The sequence below is a fragment of the Dermacentor silvarum genome, chromosome 1 (assembly GCF_013339745.2).
Source record: "Dermacentor silvarum isolate Dsil-2018 chromosome 1, BIME_Dsil_1.4, whole genome shotgun sequence".
In the NCBI taxonomy this organism is placed as follows: domain Eukaryota; kingdom Metazoa; phylum Arthropoda; class Arachnida; order Ixodida; family Ixodidae; genus Dermacentor; species Dermacentor silvarum.
The window spans coordinates 154566934-154588533 of record NC_051154.1 but is presented as its reverse complement, the minus strand read 5'-3'; the positions used below and the strand labels follow the sequence as shown (position 1 = coordinate 154588533).

The window sequence follows — 21600 nt, the reverse complement described above, 5'->3', positions numbered from 1 at the left end:
GGGCGTCATTCTTATCATGGCCACACTGGCAGGCCTGGCTGCCGCGGGAGGAGTGACCAGCGGCTCTGGCCTCGGATACACGATTGCGCCTGGCGTGTACGGACTCAGTGGCGTGGGCGTCGGCAGCAGCGTGGTGCTCCTTGGGGGCGCTGGTGGAGCGGGAAAAGTGGTGGCTGGTCCAGCTTTCCTTGTCCGAACTGTACACCACGTGACCAAGATTCATAACGGTGGAGCAATCCTAGCACACACTGGCCTGGGAGGAGGCAACGGTGTGCTCGGATACAGCGGACTGGGGTATGGCAAGTACGCCTTCAAGGGCTAGACAAAGCACACCCAAAGACTGCTGCTGTTTTCTTACTACAGAAGGTGAGATAGCACATTCAGATAACGTTAGATAACGACGCGAGAATCGCCCGAAAGAACTTCAGATTTTCTGAAGTATACAGTTATCAGGGCTCATATTCGCAAAACTTCCCTTCCTTTTTAGCGTTTTCCCGGTTTCCATTTTCGACGTTCGAACGCTCGGCACTTATGACAGCGACCAGCACGATAATGGTACTGCGGCGTCTTCTATTTCTAATCGTGAACAGCACATACGCTGTTTTCAACGGTATAACGTTAAAACAAGTTTGTTACTGTTACCGCTTGCTTTGTTTTCACTCAAGCTTCGTGACAAGGTAACATTTTTTGGGTATACGAATCGTTCAATTTAGTGAATGCTTCGTTTATCTAGCACGACGACCCCAGGTATCGCTCAATCCACCACTTGACATGTTTCCATGCTTTTATATTTCGGAAAAAAAATGAAAAAAAATGCTACAGAAATTCTCAGAATTGTCTACTAATACGTACGCATTCTTTGGCTCGGTTGCTACTTCGCTTTTGTTTAATTATTTAGCGAGGTTAGGCATTTCTACTTATCGCTACCAATCATCTACTATTACATAATTATAAAGATTACATGTGTTAACTTGACCCATTATGCCTTTATTTTGCAGATATATTCTATCAACTGAGCCAGAACGCCGTCACAATCTTTTTTTTTTTTTTGGCACACCACAGCGTTTCTTTATCTTCCTTTTTGTTACGACCTTGACGTGACGACGGCGACGTAACCAGTTTCTTTTTTTTTTCTTGTTTTTCCCAACGCTACCAATCATCACTAGATGACATTATTATAACGATTACATGGGTTAACTTGACCAAATATGCATTTATTTTACAGATATAAGGCATCACGAGACGTAGAGATTTCGCTGGGGTACTCGCCAAAGAATGCTTACGCATTAAAATCATTGTTGTATTCACACCGTACCAGTGGACAAAGGAGCTGGTGCTTAGACACTGACTGGTTTTAGTGTCTATCGACAACAAAGTGTCCCGACTAACCAGGGAAACAACTATGCCAATGATTTAGACAATCATGTTGCGATATTTGCCCAAGAACAATAGAGTGGTAACTGAAAGATATTTTTTAAGGCGGTCGATAAAAAGAAACGACGTGAGCTGTATACGTAAGCGAAGTTTTGTGATTATCGGCTCTGATCGCTGCCCTTTCAGCGGGATTTCCTTATATAGGCCTGCAATTTCGTGTGTACAACTATATTTTCATGATAACTGTGACTTTTTGCTTTAACCCTTTAACTGGCAAGATAAGAAAGACTAGACCTAGAACGGTTTTATTGCTTTAGTTCTTCTTTACTTTGCTCAAACACATATCAATTGAAATATTAAACGGTTTCTCGAAAAATTAAGCGTGATACAATAGGTCAAAATTATTGTTGACCAGGTGGTGAGAGGTAAATGTACGGTCCAAAACTGGTCCCTGACACTTGCTTTGGCAGGGTCAATGTATGTTCCTGAGATGTACCTTGATGGAGTTAATAAATAAGAGCTTGCTTAAAAAGGGAAGAAAAAAGTCACAGGCCTGCGCGGCACACGCAGCACAGTCACAGCATAAGCTGGTGGAGCGGCTCAAGGGTAGCTCCAATTTCGGCACCACGCACAACAGGGTCTTCGCGGCAGTCTGTTCGCCTCGTTTTGACGAGAACGATCTGAACTGTCCGTCCAGCGTCGATGGCGAGCTGCGGCTTGTAACGCTCTCTGCACAGCAGTTTGCTGAGCTCGATCAAGCCTTACAACTGCAACTTACATGTCGGGCACGCTGCATTTGCAGGCATCTTAACTAGATGGCGCCACCATACTGGTGGAGGCTGGGGATCGCGTTTTTTTTTTATTATTATTATTGCGCGCCTCGTCTCAATGGCATCTCGTTGTGTGCGCCTGCGCACGATGCGTTTGCAGGCGCCTTAACTAGATGGCGCCACCATACTGGCGGAGGCTCGGATCGTCTGCGCCTGCCTTAAAGGGCATTTTTCCGGCGCCCGATACCAAGCGCTTGCGTGGCTCAGTGGTAGAACGTCTGGCTCCCACGCAGCGGGAGCGGGTTCAATCCCGGCCTGAACCAGGTACTTTTTGCGCATTTGCAGCAATAGCTATTACGTTCGCCGGACGCCGTCGGTAGAGGAGGCGGCAGCGGCGGCGGACACCATCGCGACAAAACGGCTATTAGAATGAGCCCATAACAGCTTACGCTGTAGAATCGCATTGGCGAGAATATGACCGCCACGTGCGCTAAGAAGATAACGACGAAGCCTTCAAGTTTTGTGACCAATACATCTGCTGCTGCTCACGCTCAACATTTCATTCAATACCACGGTTGAGTAGGTACATAAATAAAGGCAAATTGAAAGGCACAGACTAATATTTGGATTTGTCTAGCTTTTGCAGATGCTTTTGTTAGGTCAACAATATTGTTAAGCTACCAGTGAAAGGGTTAATGAAATTATATCTGCAACCCGTCGTTATCGGTACTGAAATTGTACGATTTCCCTCTTTCTGCTATCTTAAAGGGTCCTTCACAAGGACCACTGTGACAATTCGGGTGATTTTATTACGTCAGAGCCCTTCTAACTCCTATACACTGCGAACTGACCAAGAGTCTTTTCTATGCACAAAGGCTTCGAGAGGAATGTGTTAGTTCTTTAACTCTAGTGTTTGCGTTAGCACTGTAAATTCGTGACATAACTGATGCAATATTTGCTTTTACCCCCATTTTACAAGACATGAGCTTGAACCTTTGCGTTATTTCCCGTCTCTACATTAGGTATATTTATGTATATTAATCTTCCTTCCTCACATCATACGACGCTTTTCTATTTGTAATTTGGGAATTTCCGTAACAGATTTTTCTTTTTTGCTGGCATTGTTAGTGCGCAGAGAGAGTACTACGAAACTGTACGCCTAGAGTCGCTACATATATTTTGCAGGAACGAGTGACAGGAATGCCACCGTGCCAGTAAATGAAACCAGCTAAGTTTATGGCATCGGGCCAGGGCTGGTGCAATAAGGTCTTTACAGGATCGTGACTCATGTTAATGATTATGTTCCTGTGAACATTACTGATGGGTTTGGCTCCAGTTCGATGTTTTATCTGTAACGAAGTATTGGTGTACGCCTAGTGTGACTGAGTCTTATGCTGGGCGCCAGGACGCCAATAGCAATTCTTCCCCGCAATAACCACGTCACGGAGAACTCAATGTTTGGAATGGCGATGTACGTAAGCTGCGTATTTCAGTTGTATAAAAAGGGCATGTCAACTATGGGCTGTTACATCGATGTCACTGTAATTAGGAAGGATGTATGATTGGATTTGTTGGTAAAATACGCTTTAAAGTCAGGTTAACAGCGCAAGGCCACCAGAGGGGACAGAAGAGAGAACAGTGCTCTATTCCCTCTTCTGTGCCCTCTGGTGGCCTTACGTAGTTAACCTGACTTTAAAGATGTCATTGTAGCCACAGTAGCTGGATGTATAACTAAATTTCATTAATTAACTTGCTCCACAGCGCATATGAACGGGTTGAGCTAGTATGAAACTTGTAGTGGCTACCGGTTACCGTACAGAAGCGATTTTGATGTTTTCATAGACGAAGTGCCTCTGTAGTCGGGTACAACTTTAGAAGGCAGTAGCATTTGCCCCTCAAAGGCGGATGCACACGAGCCTCCACCAATGGGCGCGCACTCTAGGCTGCGTCAGTAGCCCCGCCGACGGTGAACATGCAGCCCGCTCTTCGAGCTGGGCCAAGTCACGTCAGCGGGACTATTTCTTTAGTCGCGGAGGAAATCAGGCTGCCGCGCTTCTGTAATCTGGGCGGGGCCTCTCCTGTCTTCTTAAGTTGTACCCGGCTAGGAAGTCTCTTCCTCTGAAGTTTGCCTCAATTCATAAGCGAAGTGTGTGAGCAAGAGGTGTCCGTTCATGTGATCTATTCTCCTCAGCATTTCGCCCAATCCCTATTCTTAAACACCATGAAGCTTTGTAACACAGTGGGAGAATGGAGAAAATAGCATTACCTCGCAACAGAGCCTCGTGCCTTCGATACCAGCTGGAATAAAGCGATTGGTTATTGTTAATGGTGTGACAAATTTGTCATCTCTTAAACACATGTGGAAGAGCAAAAATTAAAAATGTCATCCGCTAAAGTTTGTTGCTGCCACATTGATGATGAAGAAAGGCTCACGTCAGCGCTTCACGGTGTAAAAATATCTAAAACACCAGCGTAATAAGTTTGAGGAGTGACGAGAGCTTTGTTGAAATTGTAAAGCATCTCCTGTTGAAAAAGACCATATCCCTGGTACTATATCTTGTATGTTATGTGATCATATGCGTTTATAAGTTAGTGCATTTGATATACAAGTTGTTATTTCAAGAATTTCCCTGTCGAACACTAAGAAATTATGCTGCATGCATATACACTACTTTGTTTGTAAATGCTCAGTTGTGGGAGCACTAGTACGAATGTGTGTTTTACTCGGAAACTATACTAACGCTAGTTTTGAACAGCCACAACATTTTTGTGAGGCGCCACATTTATGCCTTTGCCTGGTGTTCTAGAACCCGAGGTTAAAAAGCCTAATGACTGCTCCAAGACGTACTGAAGCAGAGCAACTGTAAAATGCAAGAAAGTAAAATAAAATAAGTAGTAAAATATTCAGAAAGCCAGGAATCTGCATTAAGTACTACATAAATTGTATACTCCCGACTGTGATGTCATTTACTGCAACAAAGTAGAAAAGATATTATGCATGCACACATGCTTACATGCACACATACACAAACATACTGAAAGGGCACTATAAAAATATAAGACAAAAATAAAACGCTTTTTCACAGCATGAGGATGTTCGGCATCAGGATTCGTTTGAATTTGCTCTTGGGAACAATTCTAGTGTAAGAGGTTTTGTGTAATATGGGTCCAGATAAAATTTATAAACGCGAAAAGGTTTGAGCCCCACAGAAACAAAGAGAGAGAGAAAGTGCAGAATAAAAATGGGGAAGAAGGTAACTAGTTTGTAATGAACCGCGTGTATTTAGTAATAACGTTAAATACGTGTACCAATCAGTGCTAAAACGTATATAGGACGGACATTGTTCTGGGCTGTGTTGCATGGAAAGTGGAACTAACAAATGGCTTGTTCCCTTCCCATACATAGCAAAACATCAACAAAATAATTTTTTCTCCGACTGACGGTTAGTTGGCGTTACAAAACAAAGTGATAGAGAAATGGTAACGTTTAAGAAATTCACGCGCGGTCGCTTTTTTTTTCTTCCGGGAGCCACTTGCGCCCTAATGTAAAGGTAATTTTTACAGTTTTTCGTTTAATCATTTTCAGCATGTCACCCTCTTTCTTTCAGAAACGCGAAGTTTTCCAAATGTTCATCCATCCCGGTTGTATCGTACCATACTTGCATGTTCTGCTCTTGGTTCTCTAAGTGAAGCGTAAGCCAGCGATTTATATGCCTTAGGCTTTGTCTTTTAATTCTTGTCCGATAAGGCAATTCTTTACTATAAATTAGTCATATGCGTTAGAAGTGTGTCTCCTTTAGCTTAGATCATTCGTTTTCTTCTATTGATCATTCTTATTTTCAATTTAACACTTTTCTCGGTAATAGTTATGGCATTCCACTGAATTCACTCGGTAAAATGGTCTTAAATTCAAAATTAGTAATAATTTAACGCTCATCAGAGAGGAGATAAGTGACGCCTACGTTATATTCACTGCCATTTCTAAAGTTTCTCAGAAACCAAGCAAAACCCGCATACTAGCAATCTCCTTTACGTTAATCTAGAGCATATAGTATAGCGGTGCGATTCTAAATACATTATTGTACTGTAATACAATAGTGTATTTATACAATATACAATATTACAATATTGTATACAATAGTGTATACAATAGTGTATAATACACGCTGTTGGCTGTCGACACCTTGCTTTGAGCGTGTGCAGCCAAATGGACGGGTCGGTGTTATTCACAGGGCATCGGGCTGTTCTATCAAAGACTCCTACGTTAGCGAAACCCCAGTAGCAACAAGACTATGAACCTCGAGGTGAGGTATTCCCATAGAACATTACAGATGCAGTGGCAAAAAAAATGTCATATGCCTGGTACCAGCAGCGATTGCATCTGGCAGCACACAAACAGAGGCAGGCTACCTTGACTAAGCGATCACGGAGCACGCCCCTGCTATGCTTTATAGACAAGTTATACAGTTATACGTAACGTAGTACAATTTCTCCTTTCTCCATTTTTGTTGTCGAATACTCACCTGATTCTGACGTTGTAACGACTGCATTTTGTTTCTTGTTTCTTTACAGGGTGTGATGGTCAGAAAAGCATCTACAATGCCGTTGTCTAGATCTTCACCACGACTACCAAAAAGAAATTAGTCAGGAAGGCCAGCCAAAGCCGACCAATTGTGTAAATAAATATGTACTCAACGTGCATTTTCAAAATGAGTCAGTCAATAACAACCCCTCAAAAGGCGCACTACACCTCTACAAGAAAGCATCTCGTATATATATACAGCAGGGCAGCAACGATATTGGGTTCCTCACTATCAATATCGCTATCATGAACCGCCGCACCTGCTATTTGCATCAGTGCAAGCGAGATCGATCCCTGGCACCAATTTTGCTGCAACACTGTTTTATCATTTTTTCAGTAGCAGTGGACTAGGTTAAAAGCGCTATGCGTTCGCACAACGGCACGGATGAGAGCATTGTGATTGCGCCGCGCAAGCTCGTAAACATGTGGCTTCTTTTCATGTTTCGCTGACTTTTTTGCACCTCAAAATAATTATTTTGTAATAGGTTTGAAGGTAAATATAGCTGAATCGGGCGTTTCCTAGAATGCTCTCCAATGTTCACATTGAAATGTTTTCTCTAAATTTAACTTTTGCAAAGTTTATTAATTAATCTTTACTAACTGTGCAATTCGACGGAATACAAGACAATAATGTGACATGTGCCGTGGAGCGGCAAGCAACCTGATTTTAGTTGTCTTCATGTAGTGCACCAGAAAATATTTAATCATTGAGTCAAGTTGGCAGGGATATTTTCTATATTGTTTGGCCATTTCTGAGCACTACATAACATAGCGTTTTAAACTAGCACACTCAATTCAAGATATGTGTATAGGCTGTTTAGCATCTGTCTTTCGCGTGTCAGACATTCTTGTTAATTCTAATTTCTGCACCCGCTTCACGTGTTAAACGTTACCTTATTGATGTACACTATGATGGCCGTATTTTGCAGCTTTATCTTCGATTCTATTCGTTTACCTTATAGCCGAATAGACAATTGCAGTCGTCGCACCAATTGTGGCCGATAAGTTCTTCAATGCTAAGTTTTCGTAAACCCTGCATAGTTCTCCCGACAAATTAGTGAGCCGTTGTGCCACGTGAAGATTATTACTTATCTTTCTTAGGTTTAGTTACAAAACGTCGCATTTCATGGTTTATATACAAACGAATTGTGCAATCCGCTGCAGGTAGTATATGACAAAACCTTGTTATAGAGCTGAGACCTATCGATCTTGAGTATTGAGTTGAGACTATCATCTTTGGGAATTGAGCGTATTTGAAGCGTCATGACTTTTTTTTGCTGTTTTTGAAGCATTGTAAATTTTGTGTTCACAAACGTTGTATGGCAAGGTGCCTCTGCAAGTGCGCAACTTTCGCGAAGCTTGTTAAATGCGCAGTGCACGGACAAAAATAAGAGGCATATATATATATATATATATATATATATATATATATATATATATATATATACTGAACTTACCGACGCATTCACAGTTGGTTCGTACACAATGACTGCGTAGTGGCAGTGGCCATACAGGTGGCCACAGAATGAAGGAAACTGGTAGGTACCGTAGGTGCCAAAGAGGCTATCAACTCGACGTAATTGGTGTTTAGGTTATGATTAGAGAAACTTAAAGAATTCAAAAAAGGGGAAAAGCTGAATGCTTATGAATAAATCAAAGTTAGTCTTAGTTTTTTTTTTTTTTTATCTTTACACATAGGTATGCCGGTGTCTCATCAGTAGAGCACTGACAGCAGTGGGGCTCTAGTGCACTACACAGGTCATGGTCGTTGCCATATTGCAATCTTTCTTCGGGTCTTCCCGCAAGATAAAAATCACAACCGATGCAGGCCTGGTTTAAAGTCCTCCTCGGAGAATATAGCCGCGGGGAACGCGCCGGAACCAAACAATGAGTTATGGCTGGTGGCGTCCACGCAGGTACGTTTTATTGCACAATTCACACATGTTATATGCAGCAGCAGCTCCAATTAACCCACAACCAAAAACGAATTTTCCAGGAAGTTAGAACAGATAGTCCTTTTTATAAGATATAGTTCATCGTTGTGCATGGGCCATTCGCGTGGCATGTCTAAATTTCTCCCTTGCATGCACGCTTTCAGCGCAACCCGTATAGTCCAACTTTCCGTGCAGTGTCACTTTTTGTTGGCCACATAAATAAGAATTCGTGCAGGACAGTGCACCTTTCCTCAATCCAGTAATAAAGTTATAGTGTGCTTTTCTCGTGACAAAACTTTTCTTTTATTTGCTGCAACAGCTAATGCTACCTGTTGAACATAACACCGACGTTTCCTTTATACCTACTCAAGTAACTAAATATAACACATCCAAAATCAAGAAGGGGATCGAGAGATAGAGTAGCACACTGTGGTATAAAAGTTACACTCAGGGATAAGGCGCCTCAGAAAGGCTGGCCTACGTACCTGTATAGGTGGACCTTTGACGAAGATAGGTCCGCCTTTCTGAGGTACCTTATCACTGTTTGTCACTTTTATACCACAGTAAATATAACGCATAAGCTTTGTCACCATGAAATTTAATCCTGCTCGTCGGCACTGTTTAATTCTCCGTCCGTCATTTCTATTTTATAACGTACTTATTTTACATGACCCGTGTGTGTTCATAGTAGCGCGCAATTTCATTTAGATAGACGACTTTTAACAAAAACCGTCAGATAACCGCGAAATATCTCTCGGAATAGCTCTCATATTGCGGACATTCAAAGTCAGCGCCCCCCAGAACCTTATGCGGTACGACAGTCAGTGCACTTGGACTATGTCGTTTTTATTATACTATCAAGGAAATTGTGTTAGCCACCTCGCTACATAGGCGGTGTAGAAGCGATACTTCAGCATAAGGTGGGCCTTGACGTTTACTTTGTAGCGGAAATGAAAATGGGGAATTGAAGCGGAGCAGTGGGGAAGTTATATTCATTTCGCAGAAATTAGCAACAATTTCAAAAAAAAATAGCCTTCAAAATCTATTGCAAAATGCATTGATGTTCCAGGTATCACTTATCAGCACTTAATTTTCCTGCAGTGTTACATGTATCTTACTTCATGCTCCGCTTTCCTTTCATGCTCCGCAAGAAAAGGACCCACCTTTTCTTGTATAGTTCCGCGATATAAATGCGACAGAAATGCAATATCTGCCATAGGAGATCTCTAAGTATGTTTCGTTGAAAATATATAATCCGCGACACTGTACAAAAGATATGGCCTCGCCAAGCTCACAAAGCTACGTCATGCGATATAACTTGCATCAGAAGCCGCAAAGGAAATCCTATTGAGACAGAGTAACACGCGTCAAAACTTCTGAATAATTCGCAGCAGCAGCAAGTTTAGTGTTACTTAATTAGAATAATTACCTACATTACCAACATAACTTGGAATCCACTGAAAGCGAGTCCTGTGACCAGAAAATGTTGCAACAGGTAAAGTATCAGCAGATTCATAAGAGCTAGAAAACATCACATTGAAGGTGATGTGTCCATGCCTTGTAGTAAGACAAAATCCCCCATTTCTAGTTGCGTCCTCTTTCGTCAAGATCTTCACACCTTGAGACACTCTAAGATGTTTTATCGTTCTAGATGATATCTGAAGTCACCGGTTGGGAAGCAACCGGTAACATTTATTGTGTGTCGGATGCCCGTATGCAAAAAGTGGCCCTCAAGTCACCACGTGTTCTACAACCTTCTGTAAGTAAAAAAAATGAATCCGTTCTGTAACTGGCTTCTTTGTAGTAGTCTCATACATTTAACCTGAAGTCGATGCAATAATGAGGTCTTTTCAAGATTGGCAACTTGCAATATCATAGAAGGGGGCAATCAGTTCACGAGAAGGATGATTTAACTGCGGAAGCAGGGGGTTGTAATGTTGCATAATTATTCCAGAAAACTAGAACTCAATTCCACACTCTCTATGACCAAACACCGTCTAATGTGGCCATGTTAACAGAGCTTACCACGGCCCTTCGGCTCCCTGCACGAGAATAAGCGGAACATTTTTAATCAAAAGTCGACGCCGTCAACGTTGCAACTTAACCCCCGTTTCACCGCGCCACCTCTCACCATCACCCCAACACCCAGTAGCCCCGACAGGAGGCCGAAATCAAATAAAGATTTTCTCTCTCTCTTTCTCATCCAGATCTTTGAATATTTCTACTGAACAACGGAAAATGGACTGTTCGTGACGAGTGTCGAAGAAAATTACACATTTCTGGGCGAACACTTAACCTGGACGGATGTTTCTCCTACTTCAGCCATTACAATGTTACGCATGGTTGAACGAGGCGCCCGGAGGCACATCCTGAGACTTCGTGTGAATTGTACCACTTCGGGGCTATTTTCTGTATATTTATAGTATCTGTACATACCTTTAATTCATATAAAAGAAAATGAAGCTTAAGCTGGTGCTCTCTCAAAAGGCGTTCACTAGATAAAGGAATAGGTACTGCGCATAATGGATGCGCAATATGCGACCGCTTTGCCAACAAGCGCGACATATAGCTTCATCAGTAATAAAGAGTTCCAGAAGCAATGTGGTACCTGAGATACATCATAGCAGATTGTGAGTGAGGTGGGCAAGCTCATCAAATTATGATTTGTTAGAGATCCAGTAAAGCGTCTCCTACTATTTAATTCCCAACATTTCGACGCTATGGCAGCGTATGTACGGTCTTCTGATGCTTAGCACGAGGTCGTAAATTTTATTCCCTACCGAGAAAAAAACATCTTGGTATGCACATGGGTTGTAACGCGGGTGGTCAAAATTAATCCTGAGTGTCGCAGTCTCATATGATGTGTATTGCTTTAGGGGGACAGCCTTAGAATTTGATCTGTGTCTTTATGATTACATGAAAATGTTATATTAGGTAAGTGCTGCGAAAGCAGTGCTAACTGAATAGTCAGGATGCTAGTACTGTTAATATTTGTAATATCTCTACGTTGTCTATGTTGCCTGAGGTTAGGACAGCCCGTGGTTGAGCATATAATGCATTAATGTTCATTGGAGAGGCTCATTAGAGAGGTTCATTAGCGCGACTCATTAAGCCACGTAAATGGCGATTTAATGGATCCTGCAGCATTTATTCTTACTAACGTTCTCTTGATTACTTGCAAAAAACTTCGACGCGTTCCAATGCCTTTTCACAAACTCCTCTCTGGCTATAGATGTTGGATGTCCAGATTCGGTGTGCATGTACTTCTAATTTTTGTCGCATCCTGCGAGCACTTATAACTTCAATGATATCTGGGTTATTTGTTGTGACATAATTATTGTTACGTAAGTAAAAATAAATGATGGTCTTTCCGGTGACCAAAAATGTTCACAAAGTGTGAACTGCCTAAACGCTGCAAAAAACACGCTGCTTTTGCATCACTCGCTTCAAACTCGGGCCGACTACTCTGTGTCAAGTCGTCGGCTCGCTTGCCGGATCATGTCCTTTACCGAAGTCTTGAGATGCCGCTCATCTTTCTCGATGGCACTCCAAGCCGTATTGTCACTGCTCCTGTGTCAGTACGTCAGTCATAGCGTACTCGACACCTTGCAAGGCTCAATGCCCGGCCCGACGCTTTAGCTTTTGGTGCTGTGAAAACAAGCACCATCACTGGAACACTAAATGACGGTGAGAGACACGCCCTTCTGCATTAAATACACATAAAGTATGTACGCAGATGCCTAGGTATGGCGGAGATGCAAGCCTCGCGGAAGGACTTGGCGGTACACCCATTTTTGGTTTCTCTCAGAAGCGTGCTTATAGTGCGCAAATGCCTTAGGCGAATGCGGCGTCGAGCGGAACTCGCATGTTGAACAAACGCAGAGTGTGTGTCTTACAGAATAGTAACACAGTTTTGGTGGTAGCATCTTTTACAGTGACGCGTGTATCAGGAAGATGTCTATAAAAACCCAGGTTCCGCTAAGTATATCCATCTGTTAAATCCTTGCTGTAACTGACCGCTAGATAAAACCTGACAATATTCAATCTTGCATGCCATGTCACTTTAACTTCCGGGTGTCAACAGAGATTGGATGGATGGATGGATGGAAAACTTTAATGAACGTCCTGAGGTACGCGACTCAGCGCGCAGCGGGCCGCTCCCACGTTGGGACAGTCAGGCCATGCCCGACCGCCGCATCGTGGGCCCTCTGGACAGCCCATAGTTGCGCCCCGGCATCGGGGCTCAATTTTTTAAATATTCAACAAACATTTTCTTTATAAAATTGGTTTTATTTACAGAATGTGTACAATTACATTGACCAGATTACAAGTTATATTGGAAGACGGCTGCACTTCTGATGACCTTCAACGTGGGCAGATGGAGGCTGATACTGAAGAAAACAAAAATAAAGTATATAAAGCACTAATCCTGCGACTTTTTCTGTGTTGTACACATAACAAAGCATGTGAATACTTGAGGCTTCTTAATTATTCCAGGTATCATATTTTACTTTCACAAGTCAAAGCTTGAAAGGCATCCTAGCGATGAGTTACGGAGTTGTTCGTCATCTTTGAATTTTATAATGGACACCGAAATCTCATCAAACAATGCCTGTTTTCCACTACATCAGAAGTATTTAATGGAAATATTTGGTGTTAATAATATAGGCAATGTCGTTTCGTGCCCAATAGTAAGCGTCAGCTGCGTGCATTAAGGAAGCAAGGTATAAAATAGGATTTTCAGGAGACACATTGATCCTACTGGGTCATTTGTACAAAAAAAATGGAAGGCGCATTAACTTAACATTTTTCATACTACTAACAACTTGGAATATTCATGCTCCTTACTTAATAAAATCTTGCTTTCGAGCATTCTAAGTTTCCTACGGACATACACAGTTAGGCCTACCTGTCTGACGGAAATTTATAATACCCAATGTTTTTCCGTAGGCCATGTTCGCACAAGTTTGGTCATCAATATTATAAGCAGCTTTGTTTTCCTAACATATTGCAATTGCTGTCGACCAAACCCAAGGAAAAAAAGTAGTGCACTCGTCTTCATATTGACACTCACCACATCTTGTTTGTTTTCCATGAACACCAGTTATTGCAATTTCTTCTACCAGCCTTTGAGGCCGTATCCGCCGCCGTAGCCTCCTCCGTAGCCTCCTCCATAGCTACCTCCGTAGAATCCACCGTAGCCTCCTCCAAATCCGCCTCCAAGTCCGCCTCCGAATCCTCCACCGAAACCGCCACCGTAGCCTCCTCCAGAGCCACCAATGCCACTGTGGGCCACGAGAGCGCCTCCTCCGTGAATTTTATTCACGTGGTGCACAGTCTTCACCAGGAACGCCGGCCCAGCCACCACTTTTCCACCTCCAGCAGCCCCGCCATTAAGAAGCACCACACTGCTGCCTACGCCGACTCCTCCAACGCCTCCACCGAATCCACCGCCGAAGCCGCCTCCGTAGCCACCTCCGTATCCGCCTCCGTATCCACCTCCGTATCCGCCTCCGTATCCACCATATCCCCCACCTCCAAGGAAGCCAGCCAGGACTCCATTCATAACCATCGCCACGACCACGAAGACAACGGGGACGCACTGAAATTAGGTAAAATTACATAACATGAAAACTGGATTTTGAGCTACTAAAGTTGTCACTTCTGAGATCTATTTTCATACAGTCTTTAATCTTAGTCGATGTAGCAGCGGTACTACAGATATTTATTGCAGAACGCAGGGAAAAAATGCAGAGCACGTGCTTTATTAGTCACTTGTAACAAGGACAAGGGCAAGAGCAATACTGAACTGCGCATCAGTTGCAAAAAAATGTGACTTTGCTGCCCAAAGTTGTTCCTTGAAAACGAAACTTTCATACGATGTCATTTACTATCAACAATGCATTTCGTTGGATCCTCCCAATCAAACGCACTCCTACTATAATATGTTTGCATGATGGGGAGGGGGCGGTGATCTGATTTTTGGAACAGGTGCTACAATGCGTGTTTGGTATTACAAAGATGATTCTGCCACTGTTTCCTTATCACATCATCAGTGCCGGCGAAGTACGTTGCTTTAACGGCAATTCTGAAATGTTCATAAACGCAATTTTTGCACTGTAGAGTTTCAGCGTGCGAGGCCTTCATAGCGTTGTCTACATATTCTCCACACCTTCTCTCTTCATCCGCAGGTTGAGTTGCCGTTCCTTTCCAACAAATATATTATCTGTCTTCTCATAATTTGTAGAGCAAGACATCTAGCTATGTTACTAAAGTTCCAGATTAATATTCAAGAACGACAGCGTAATGTAGTTAGCAATGCAGTTTTCTATTTACGAATGGTCAGCTTTGGCGCTTTAGTTCACGTGCAAGCTTAATCTCAAATTCCTTACATCACCCGCTAAGGTGGCAGCGACACTCGAGTTGAAACCAAGATCGTAATCATGGGGCGCTCTTAGTGAGATTACTCTTCTGGATATTGCAATTGCATCTGTGGTTTCTCGTCTGTGGCTTACTGGTCGCACCTCCAGTTATCATGACCGCACAAGCCGCCTTCTCATGGGCGAACTCACCGGAGCCTTCATCGTTGTTTCTCAGCGATGCTGGTGCACTGTCTTGCCTCAAGCCAAGTGCTGCAGCCTTATATACTCTTTGCCGAGGCTCGTTTACATATGGCGATTCCGCGAGTTATATTGGTCAATACGCCATCGTACATTTTAAAACCCTCGCTCCTTTCGCCCCAACTGCTGGAATAGCCTTCCGTAAGAATATGGATCCTACAAAAAACAGAAGAAGTTGCGATCATTTCACTTTTCCGCAGGCGTTCTGGAACTGAAAGACTACGCGGCGCGGACGTAATTTTTGTTCGTATTTGCGGCAGGTTAAATGTATATATATATATATATATATATATATATATATATATATATATATGCTAATATAAAACGAACAGTGACATATTCAGCGCAGCCAAGGCAGTTACGCTGCGCAGTGCCGCCCCGAAAGGACACAAATAGAGCACCCTTTTCTGTTCATTTGTAGTTCTTGTGTTCTTGCGTAGGCAGGGCTCCCGTGGATATGCTTATGCAGATCATGCTGTTATCGCCACTAGTATCAAGCAGAGCTGCGCATCGTTTTCTTCTTCTTTTTTTATTAATCGACCAAAAGACCCCGCACTTCGAGCGCGACTGCAGCGTGCCGGTGCTCGATTTAGATCAGCCGCCGCACCGGCTCTTCCTCGACCAGGACCATCTCGGCATGTGGCGTATCATCGTGGCCGATGAGACTTGCGGAACACGTCCGCACAAGAGAGAAAACCCACCGGTCACCGCAGCCGGGGTCTATTCCGACAAGCTCCCCGCCCCCATGCCTTCCATCTAGGAGGAAACAGTCACAGTTACGATAACATCATTCGGTGCAAGTAATGATATCGCTCATAGCTTTTCACTGCTTTGAACTCGTTATAGGGGTGTGCAAATATTCGAATTTTTCGAACAATGAATCGAATATTGATCTATTAGATTTTACACTCGAATCAATTAGTCACTATTCGATTAGATCCCCGAATGAAACAGTCACTATTTAGAAATGCGAATAGTTTTCGAATAGTTGTCGAATATTTTACGTAGTCAACTGTACACGATCAAACGTCAAATTAACGCAAATATGCGATAATGTTCATCTCATACACAATAGACATGATGGTAAGAAGGACCCTCCGTCGCACCGACAGCCAGATGTTTCCGGCTAAACACGATCACTCGCAATAAAATGTTGTTTAGACAGGACATTCGGCAGTTATTACTGATTGATACTAATTAAAGATGCAGCACCTGTGTCCTCTTATCGGGTTATGCGAACTACGGTTCACCGCAACACACAATAAACAATAGTGGCAACATATGCACAACCGTTGGAACTAGAGAAAAAGCGCCTTTTTTCCCGCTCTGATATCGCCACCGACGGCACATAATTCTGATTACACTCTTTGCATACCTTCGTGGCTAAATCAAAAATACCTATGCAACCCAAACCAAAGTACCTATGCAATATTTTACATTGAACGCAATCTGGACCATGTGACAGATGCAATGCTCTGCGTAACTTCTTCAAGAAATCATGGCGAGTGTGGCATGATGTCATAAAAATGTTTACCCAAGTATAACTAGATTCTAATGCCAATCATTATTGATATCGATCCCGGGGTTTCTTCGTACATCGGTCCGGGTGTATGTTTTAATTGTGACCTACATGGTTGCACCCGTGAGTGCAAGTCTGTTCTGCGTAAACAATGAACAAATTTCGGCATAAAGCCTCTATATACTTGGTGTTTCAGCGAAAACATTGAAGAAAAAAAATTTTTGGTGGCAGATAGCACAATTCTGGTCCATGAGCTGGTCTACTCGAAGAGGCTGAGATTACTTGCACACAAAAAAATGGAAATGCATAATCGACCAATTAACAAAAATGCACTAATTAACTTTTAACTAATTGCATTATGGCACATATTGCAATTGACTAATTCTAGCGGGTGAGACTACAAGGCATATCCACTTGAAAAGAACTGTGTGGATGACACCATTTACGATATCTGCGCCGTTCAACTTGCGGTAAAAATGCACTATCGTTCCACTCACTTTCTTAAGAAAACGTCGTTTTATGCATTGAAGCACAAAGGGAACTGCAACGCCAATGTATTTCTCCCCAAAGTCTTGAATCAATATCTCGAAACTGGTGGTTTGCGTACGAAATGGGTGGCGCCAACAGCTATCGTTCAGGCATTCAATACTTTTGAATTCAGTGGTAATTGTCTTCGTTTTTATTCCTGCTGCAGTAAAAATCTTAATATTGCTCTGGTGCAGCATAAGAGAACTATTCTGGGCTGAGTATTGTTTTAAGTGAGATGGCCACTGCCAAGCTGTTACGAAATGTAACTTTAAAATATTGTTACGTGTAGCTGATGCCCAAGGCCAAAATGGAGACGCTATATCAAGCGGGAACACGTCGTCTTCCTTCTCCTCAGTACAGCCACACTGTGGCGACTGTACCGTATCAATATATCCTTGATGAACGGAAATGTTTAGCAACAGTCCCGTTTTGAGTGGCACCATATTCATGCATCTTCAAGATTCTCTAGTAGAATTCGTTCTTCGTGCGATGTGACAACTTCAGTTGCAGACTGATAGAGCATTCTTTTTTATGGTGCTTTATCGCGCTCTCCATCAAAAATTCGAAATTCAATGGCCTCTCAGAACCTCTTTGGTGAAATATTACCTTCTGGCTTAGTACCAGACGAAGCCTATAAGACAATGAAGCCAAGCTAGATCTAGGGGAAATAACTTTTATAGTTGAATAAGTATACTTAATTATTAAAATTGCCAATAGGTTCAATAAATAAAACGGGTAGAAGAGAAGAAAAGTAGCACTGGCTAACACCCCTATATAAACCCAAGAACGTGGACGGTGGGAAGCCCTCGCTGTAGCTCAATTGGTAGGGCAGCGCACGCGTCATACATATATTGTATCGGCTCTCACCGGTGGCGCTTAGCCTTTCTTTCACTTTTATTTTAATTAGAATATGATCAAAGCTTCATGAAAATATAATCCTGTTTTATAATTATTCTACCTTTAAATAAAAAAATTTCGCCTCCATTCCCCCCTAGGGAAAGTGGATGTACAGCGAAGCTGTTGCCGACGTTACACGAGCGCCCCCACCACAACGCGACGCACCGTCGCAATCAATGTAGCGTCCACGACCTCGTTCGCGCGCTTCCCTTTGGTGCTTCATCGCCGCGGGGCACGTTCGCGGCGTCCATACGCGTGCGCGTAACCCGCGTTCATGCCCTGATGTCGATTACGGTCGCAGCACACTCTGCGGGACCGGTGCAACGAACAGAGCGCCCACTCATCAAGGGCAGATACATCGTGGGCACACGTTCGTCACGCGCGCACGCAGGTGTGCCGGAGTGAAGCATATATCATTATTCTAGTAGACATTCCGCCTGGCTCAAGTGCGTTATTCAACTAATTCAATTTGTCAAATTAAAGTGCGTCACAAAATTTGTAAAGTATCACTTACACGCAACCTGCAGACATGATAGCATCGAATTGTAATTTGAGCATACGAGAAAACATAATTCTATTACGCGGAAACACAAAATTACACTAGCTCTGGAGACAAATTTTTTTCTTCATCGACGCGTTGGTGTACACGCACGGACACAGAAAATTTGCCGGAGTTGCCATATACAGCTTCGCTGTAAAAATTTATTTCCCCAAATCCTTTCATTGGCTTGCGTTCATTGGGCTTTCAGCTTGTGCTTATTCAAGGTGTGGATGATGCACGAATACGTTAGCATTGTTTGTGTGATGGCATCCAAGAGGCTCTGTTAATTGAACGTAACACAATTGCGCTATGTCACCGGTAGTAACCTGCAGCAGAGCTTAATAAAGGTTGAGCTTGATATGCATTGGGGTATTGCTGTTTATAAGGCTACCTGATAAACAAAACATGAAGGCCGCCACCGATGCACCGGTGCTGCCACACGACTTTCTGTGGCTAAGTATGACGTAATAGCGCGCAAAACTACTGCTGCATTTCTTATTCATGTGTAAGATATCAAGTTAATTTTTTCTAGCGAACAACATTATGCGGAGTGGCTGTAGTTCTCAGTAAATAGAAAATAAAATTCGCGTTATCGAAATAGTAAAATAACGTTCTCTGGTGTTCCAGCTTTTATAAATATGACTTCGTCACAAGTTTTGCACACCTGCCAGAGGCGTATTTAGGACATTACAGTGTGTAATAACACTGTAGACTGCCTTTGAGATCTTTCGCTAGCTTAGATCAGAAACGAAACAGGTGAAGCGAACGTGCGTGCTTCTTCGCGTCACCTTGGAAATTTCGGTTGCACTGAAGACGGTGGTGTTCCGTGGTGAAATTTGCATGCGTTACGGTGTGCGTTATAGTGTGTGGGGCGTGAAGCACTCTATGTGAAGCGAGTCTTTTGATAATAGCTAACAGTTCTTGAAGCGCACTACAATTCGGAAAACCTGGGAGGTGGTCGTTTACAGTATATCGGCATAAGTGGAAACGTGGTCGTTGGGTACGCGTCTTCAGTCACAGAAATTACTACTCTTCTGAAATACAAAATATGAATCAACATCGTTCACTACTGGCATGGTCGTCGGCTTGGTAGGAAATGGTTTAGATGCGGCCTCTTTTCAAGAGTTCTCTCCATGTATAGCGCTGAACTTAACATGAACGGAGACACGACTTGAAAGACACCAATTGCGATCGGAGATTGAACCGTTTGCTATAACGTCAGCTACACCCCAGCCCCGTTTTCGAAGCCCCGTGCACTTTTTAACCCTTTTCACAAATAGATTTTCGCTAGCGAGCTCAATGTCCAGCTCTAAGCCTTTCTTCGCTGCGAAGCGGAGCGAGATCTTATGTGCTTGCCAATTACATCATCAATTTGAAAGGAGCGAAATTCGGTACCGTTTCACTTAACGATTGATTTACCTGAGTGAAATTAGAGCGGGGACTTCGGCAATTATTATGCTGTGGGCTTTTTCAGAGTGATAAATACCTGAATAGTTAAAATATTAAGGCATACATTTAATGAACCCACTGCTTTAGTAAATCCATATGGAAATCTCTATCTGGCTACATGGAGACGTCGTTCACTCTCTTACACTCTCTTCGCGCTTGATCTTCCTGAAGTAACCGCCTCGTTCTGCACTTTATACAATTCGACAAGAGACACCAGATATGGCAATCAAGGAAATTAGGCAAGAGCAAATTCAAAGGAACTAGTTCTCGACATTAAGTTTGTCAAGTGTACCTGAACACTTTTCACTTCAGCGGTGATCTCATTACCGGACTAAGCTATAACGGAGTAGTACTTCTTAGAGCAGCGCGCAATTAAAAAAAAAAGAAAAAAAAACATGAGAGCGGAATACGGCCACTGCGGCTGGGAATCGAAGACCCATGACCTTGTGCGCAGTCACAGAGAGCCATAGCCATTGACCCACACCGGCTGGTAACGTATAACTGAATCAAAATGCCACCTAAAACTAGCGAGTACTATTTCATGCAAAATATAGATGTAGTAGCATTGCCCCCTTATGCTTCCGTCCATAAGGTCATAGCAACACTTAGATTTCCACGATTGTACATGGGAGGGGGAAGAGAGGGGGTTCTTGTATCCAGCACGTCTTTCACGAAGCCGATCACGTGCTTGTGTTCGGTGATCAATCCTTCATTACGAGCGCAAGCCTCAAGCGTTCTCGCGCGCCGCAGTAAAGCGCGTAGATTTTAGAAACGTTTCACTCATAGTGGTTTGAGCAGATCGCTGCAGGCCCGTAGGGGCAGCAGCGAAGCAGAAGCGCGTCGCTACGTCTCGAGCCCTTAAGGCAGGTGTTAAAGCATAATGAGGATGGTTTACGCGAGGAAAGCAACCATTCAGTTCATCGACATGGTCTTCCAGCAGTATCGCTTAATGTGTGCTGTGCTCCCTTAATACAGATACGAGAACCATTTTTTCTGCTTAACCCCCCCACTTTGGCGGAGCTGGTTAGGCTCATCATGGGTCAGTAATACAGAAAACGTAAGGAAATGCTGCCCAGATGTATTTTCTGCATGAACTGTGCTAGCTGTGGGCTATTATATCCCCATGCTTTTTTTCTGTGAGTGCTGTTCTGTCGTTGTTCTCTTTTGACGCAGTACTATTATGTAGTTTTGCAGTTGTGATATGGGCTGTTGTTATATGTGCTCTCTGCTGTTTTGGCAAGTGCTATTTTGTTGAGGTACCGAAATTTGGTCTATGTGTGAGCCCATTGTAGTCCCCGTTGATGTCAGGACGGGGATTGCAAATTCTGGCGTGTTCGCTTATTGGTAATCAATGTCGCGTAGAACGGTGCGGTGAGAGTGCAAAAA

The 21600-nt window shown here is 43.1% G+C and overlaps 1 protein-coding gene across 1 annotated transcript; it reads right to left on the bottom strand.

Moving 5' to 3' along the window:
* Positions 1-13779: 13779 nt before the first annotated feature.
* LOC119465808 (uncharacterized) lies at positions 13780-14232 on the bottom strand. Its single transcript, XM_037726316.1, has one exon. The coding sequence runs from the start codon at positions 14230-14232 to the stop codon at positions 13780-13782; it is 453 nt and encodes a 150-aa protein (XP_037582244.1).
* Between the last annotated feature and the right edge of the window lie 7368 nt (positions 14233-21600).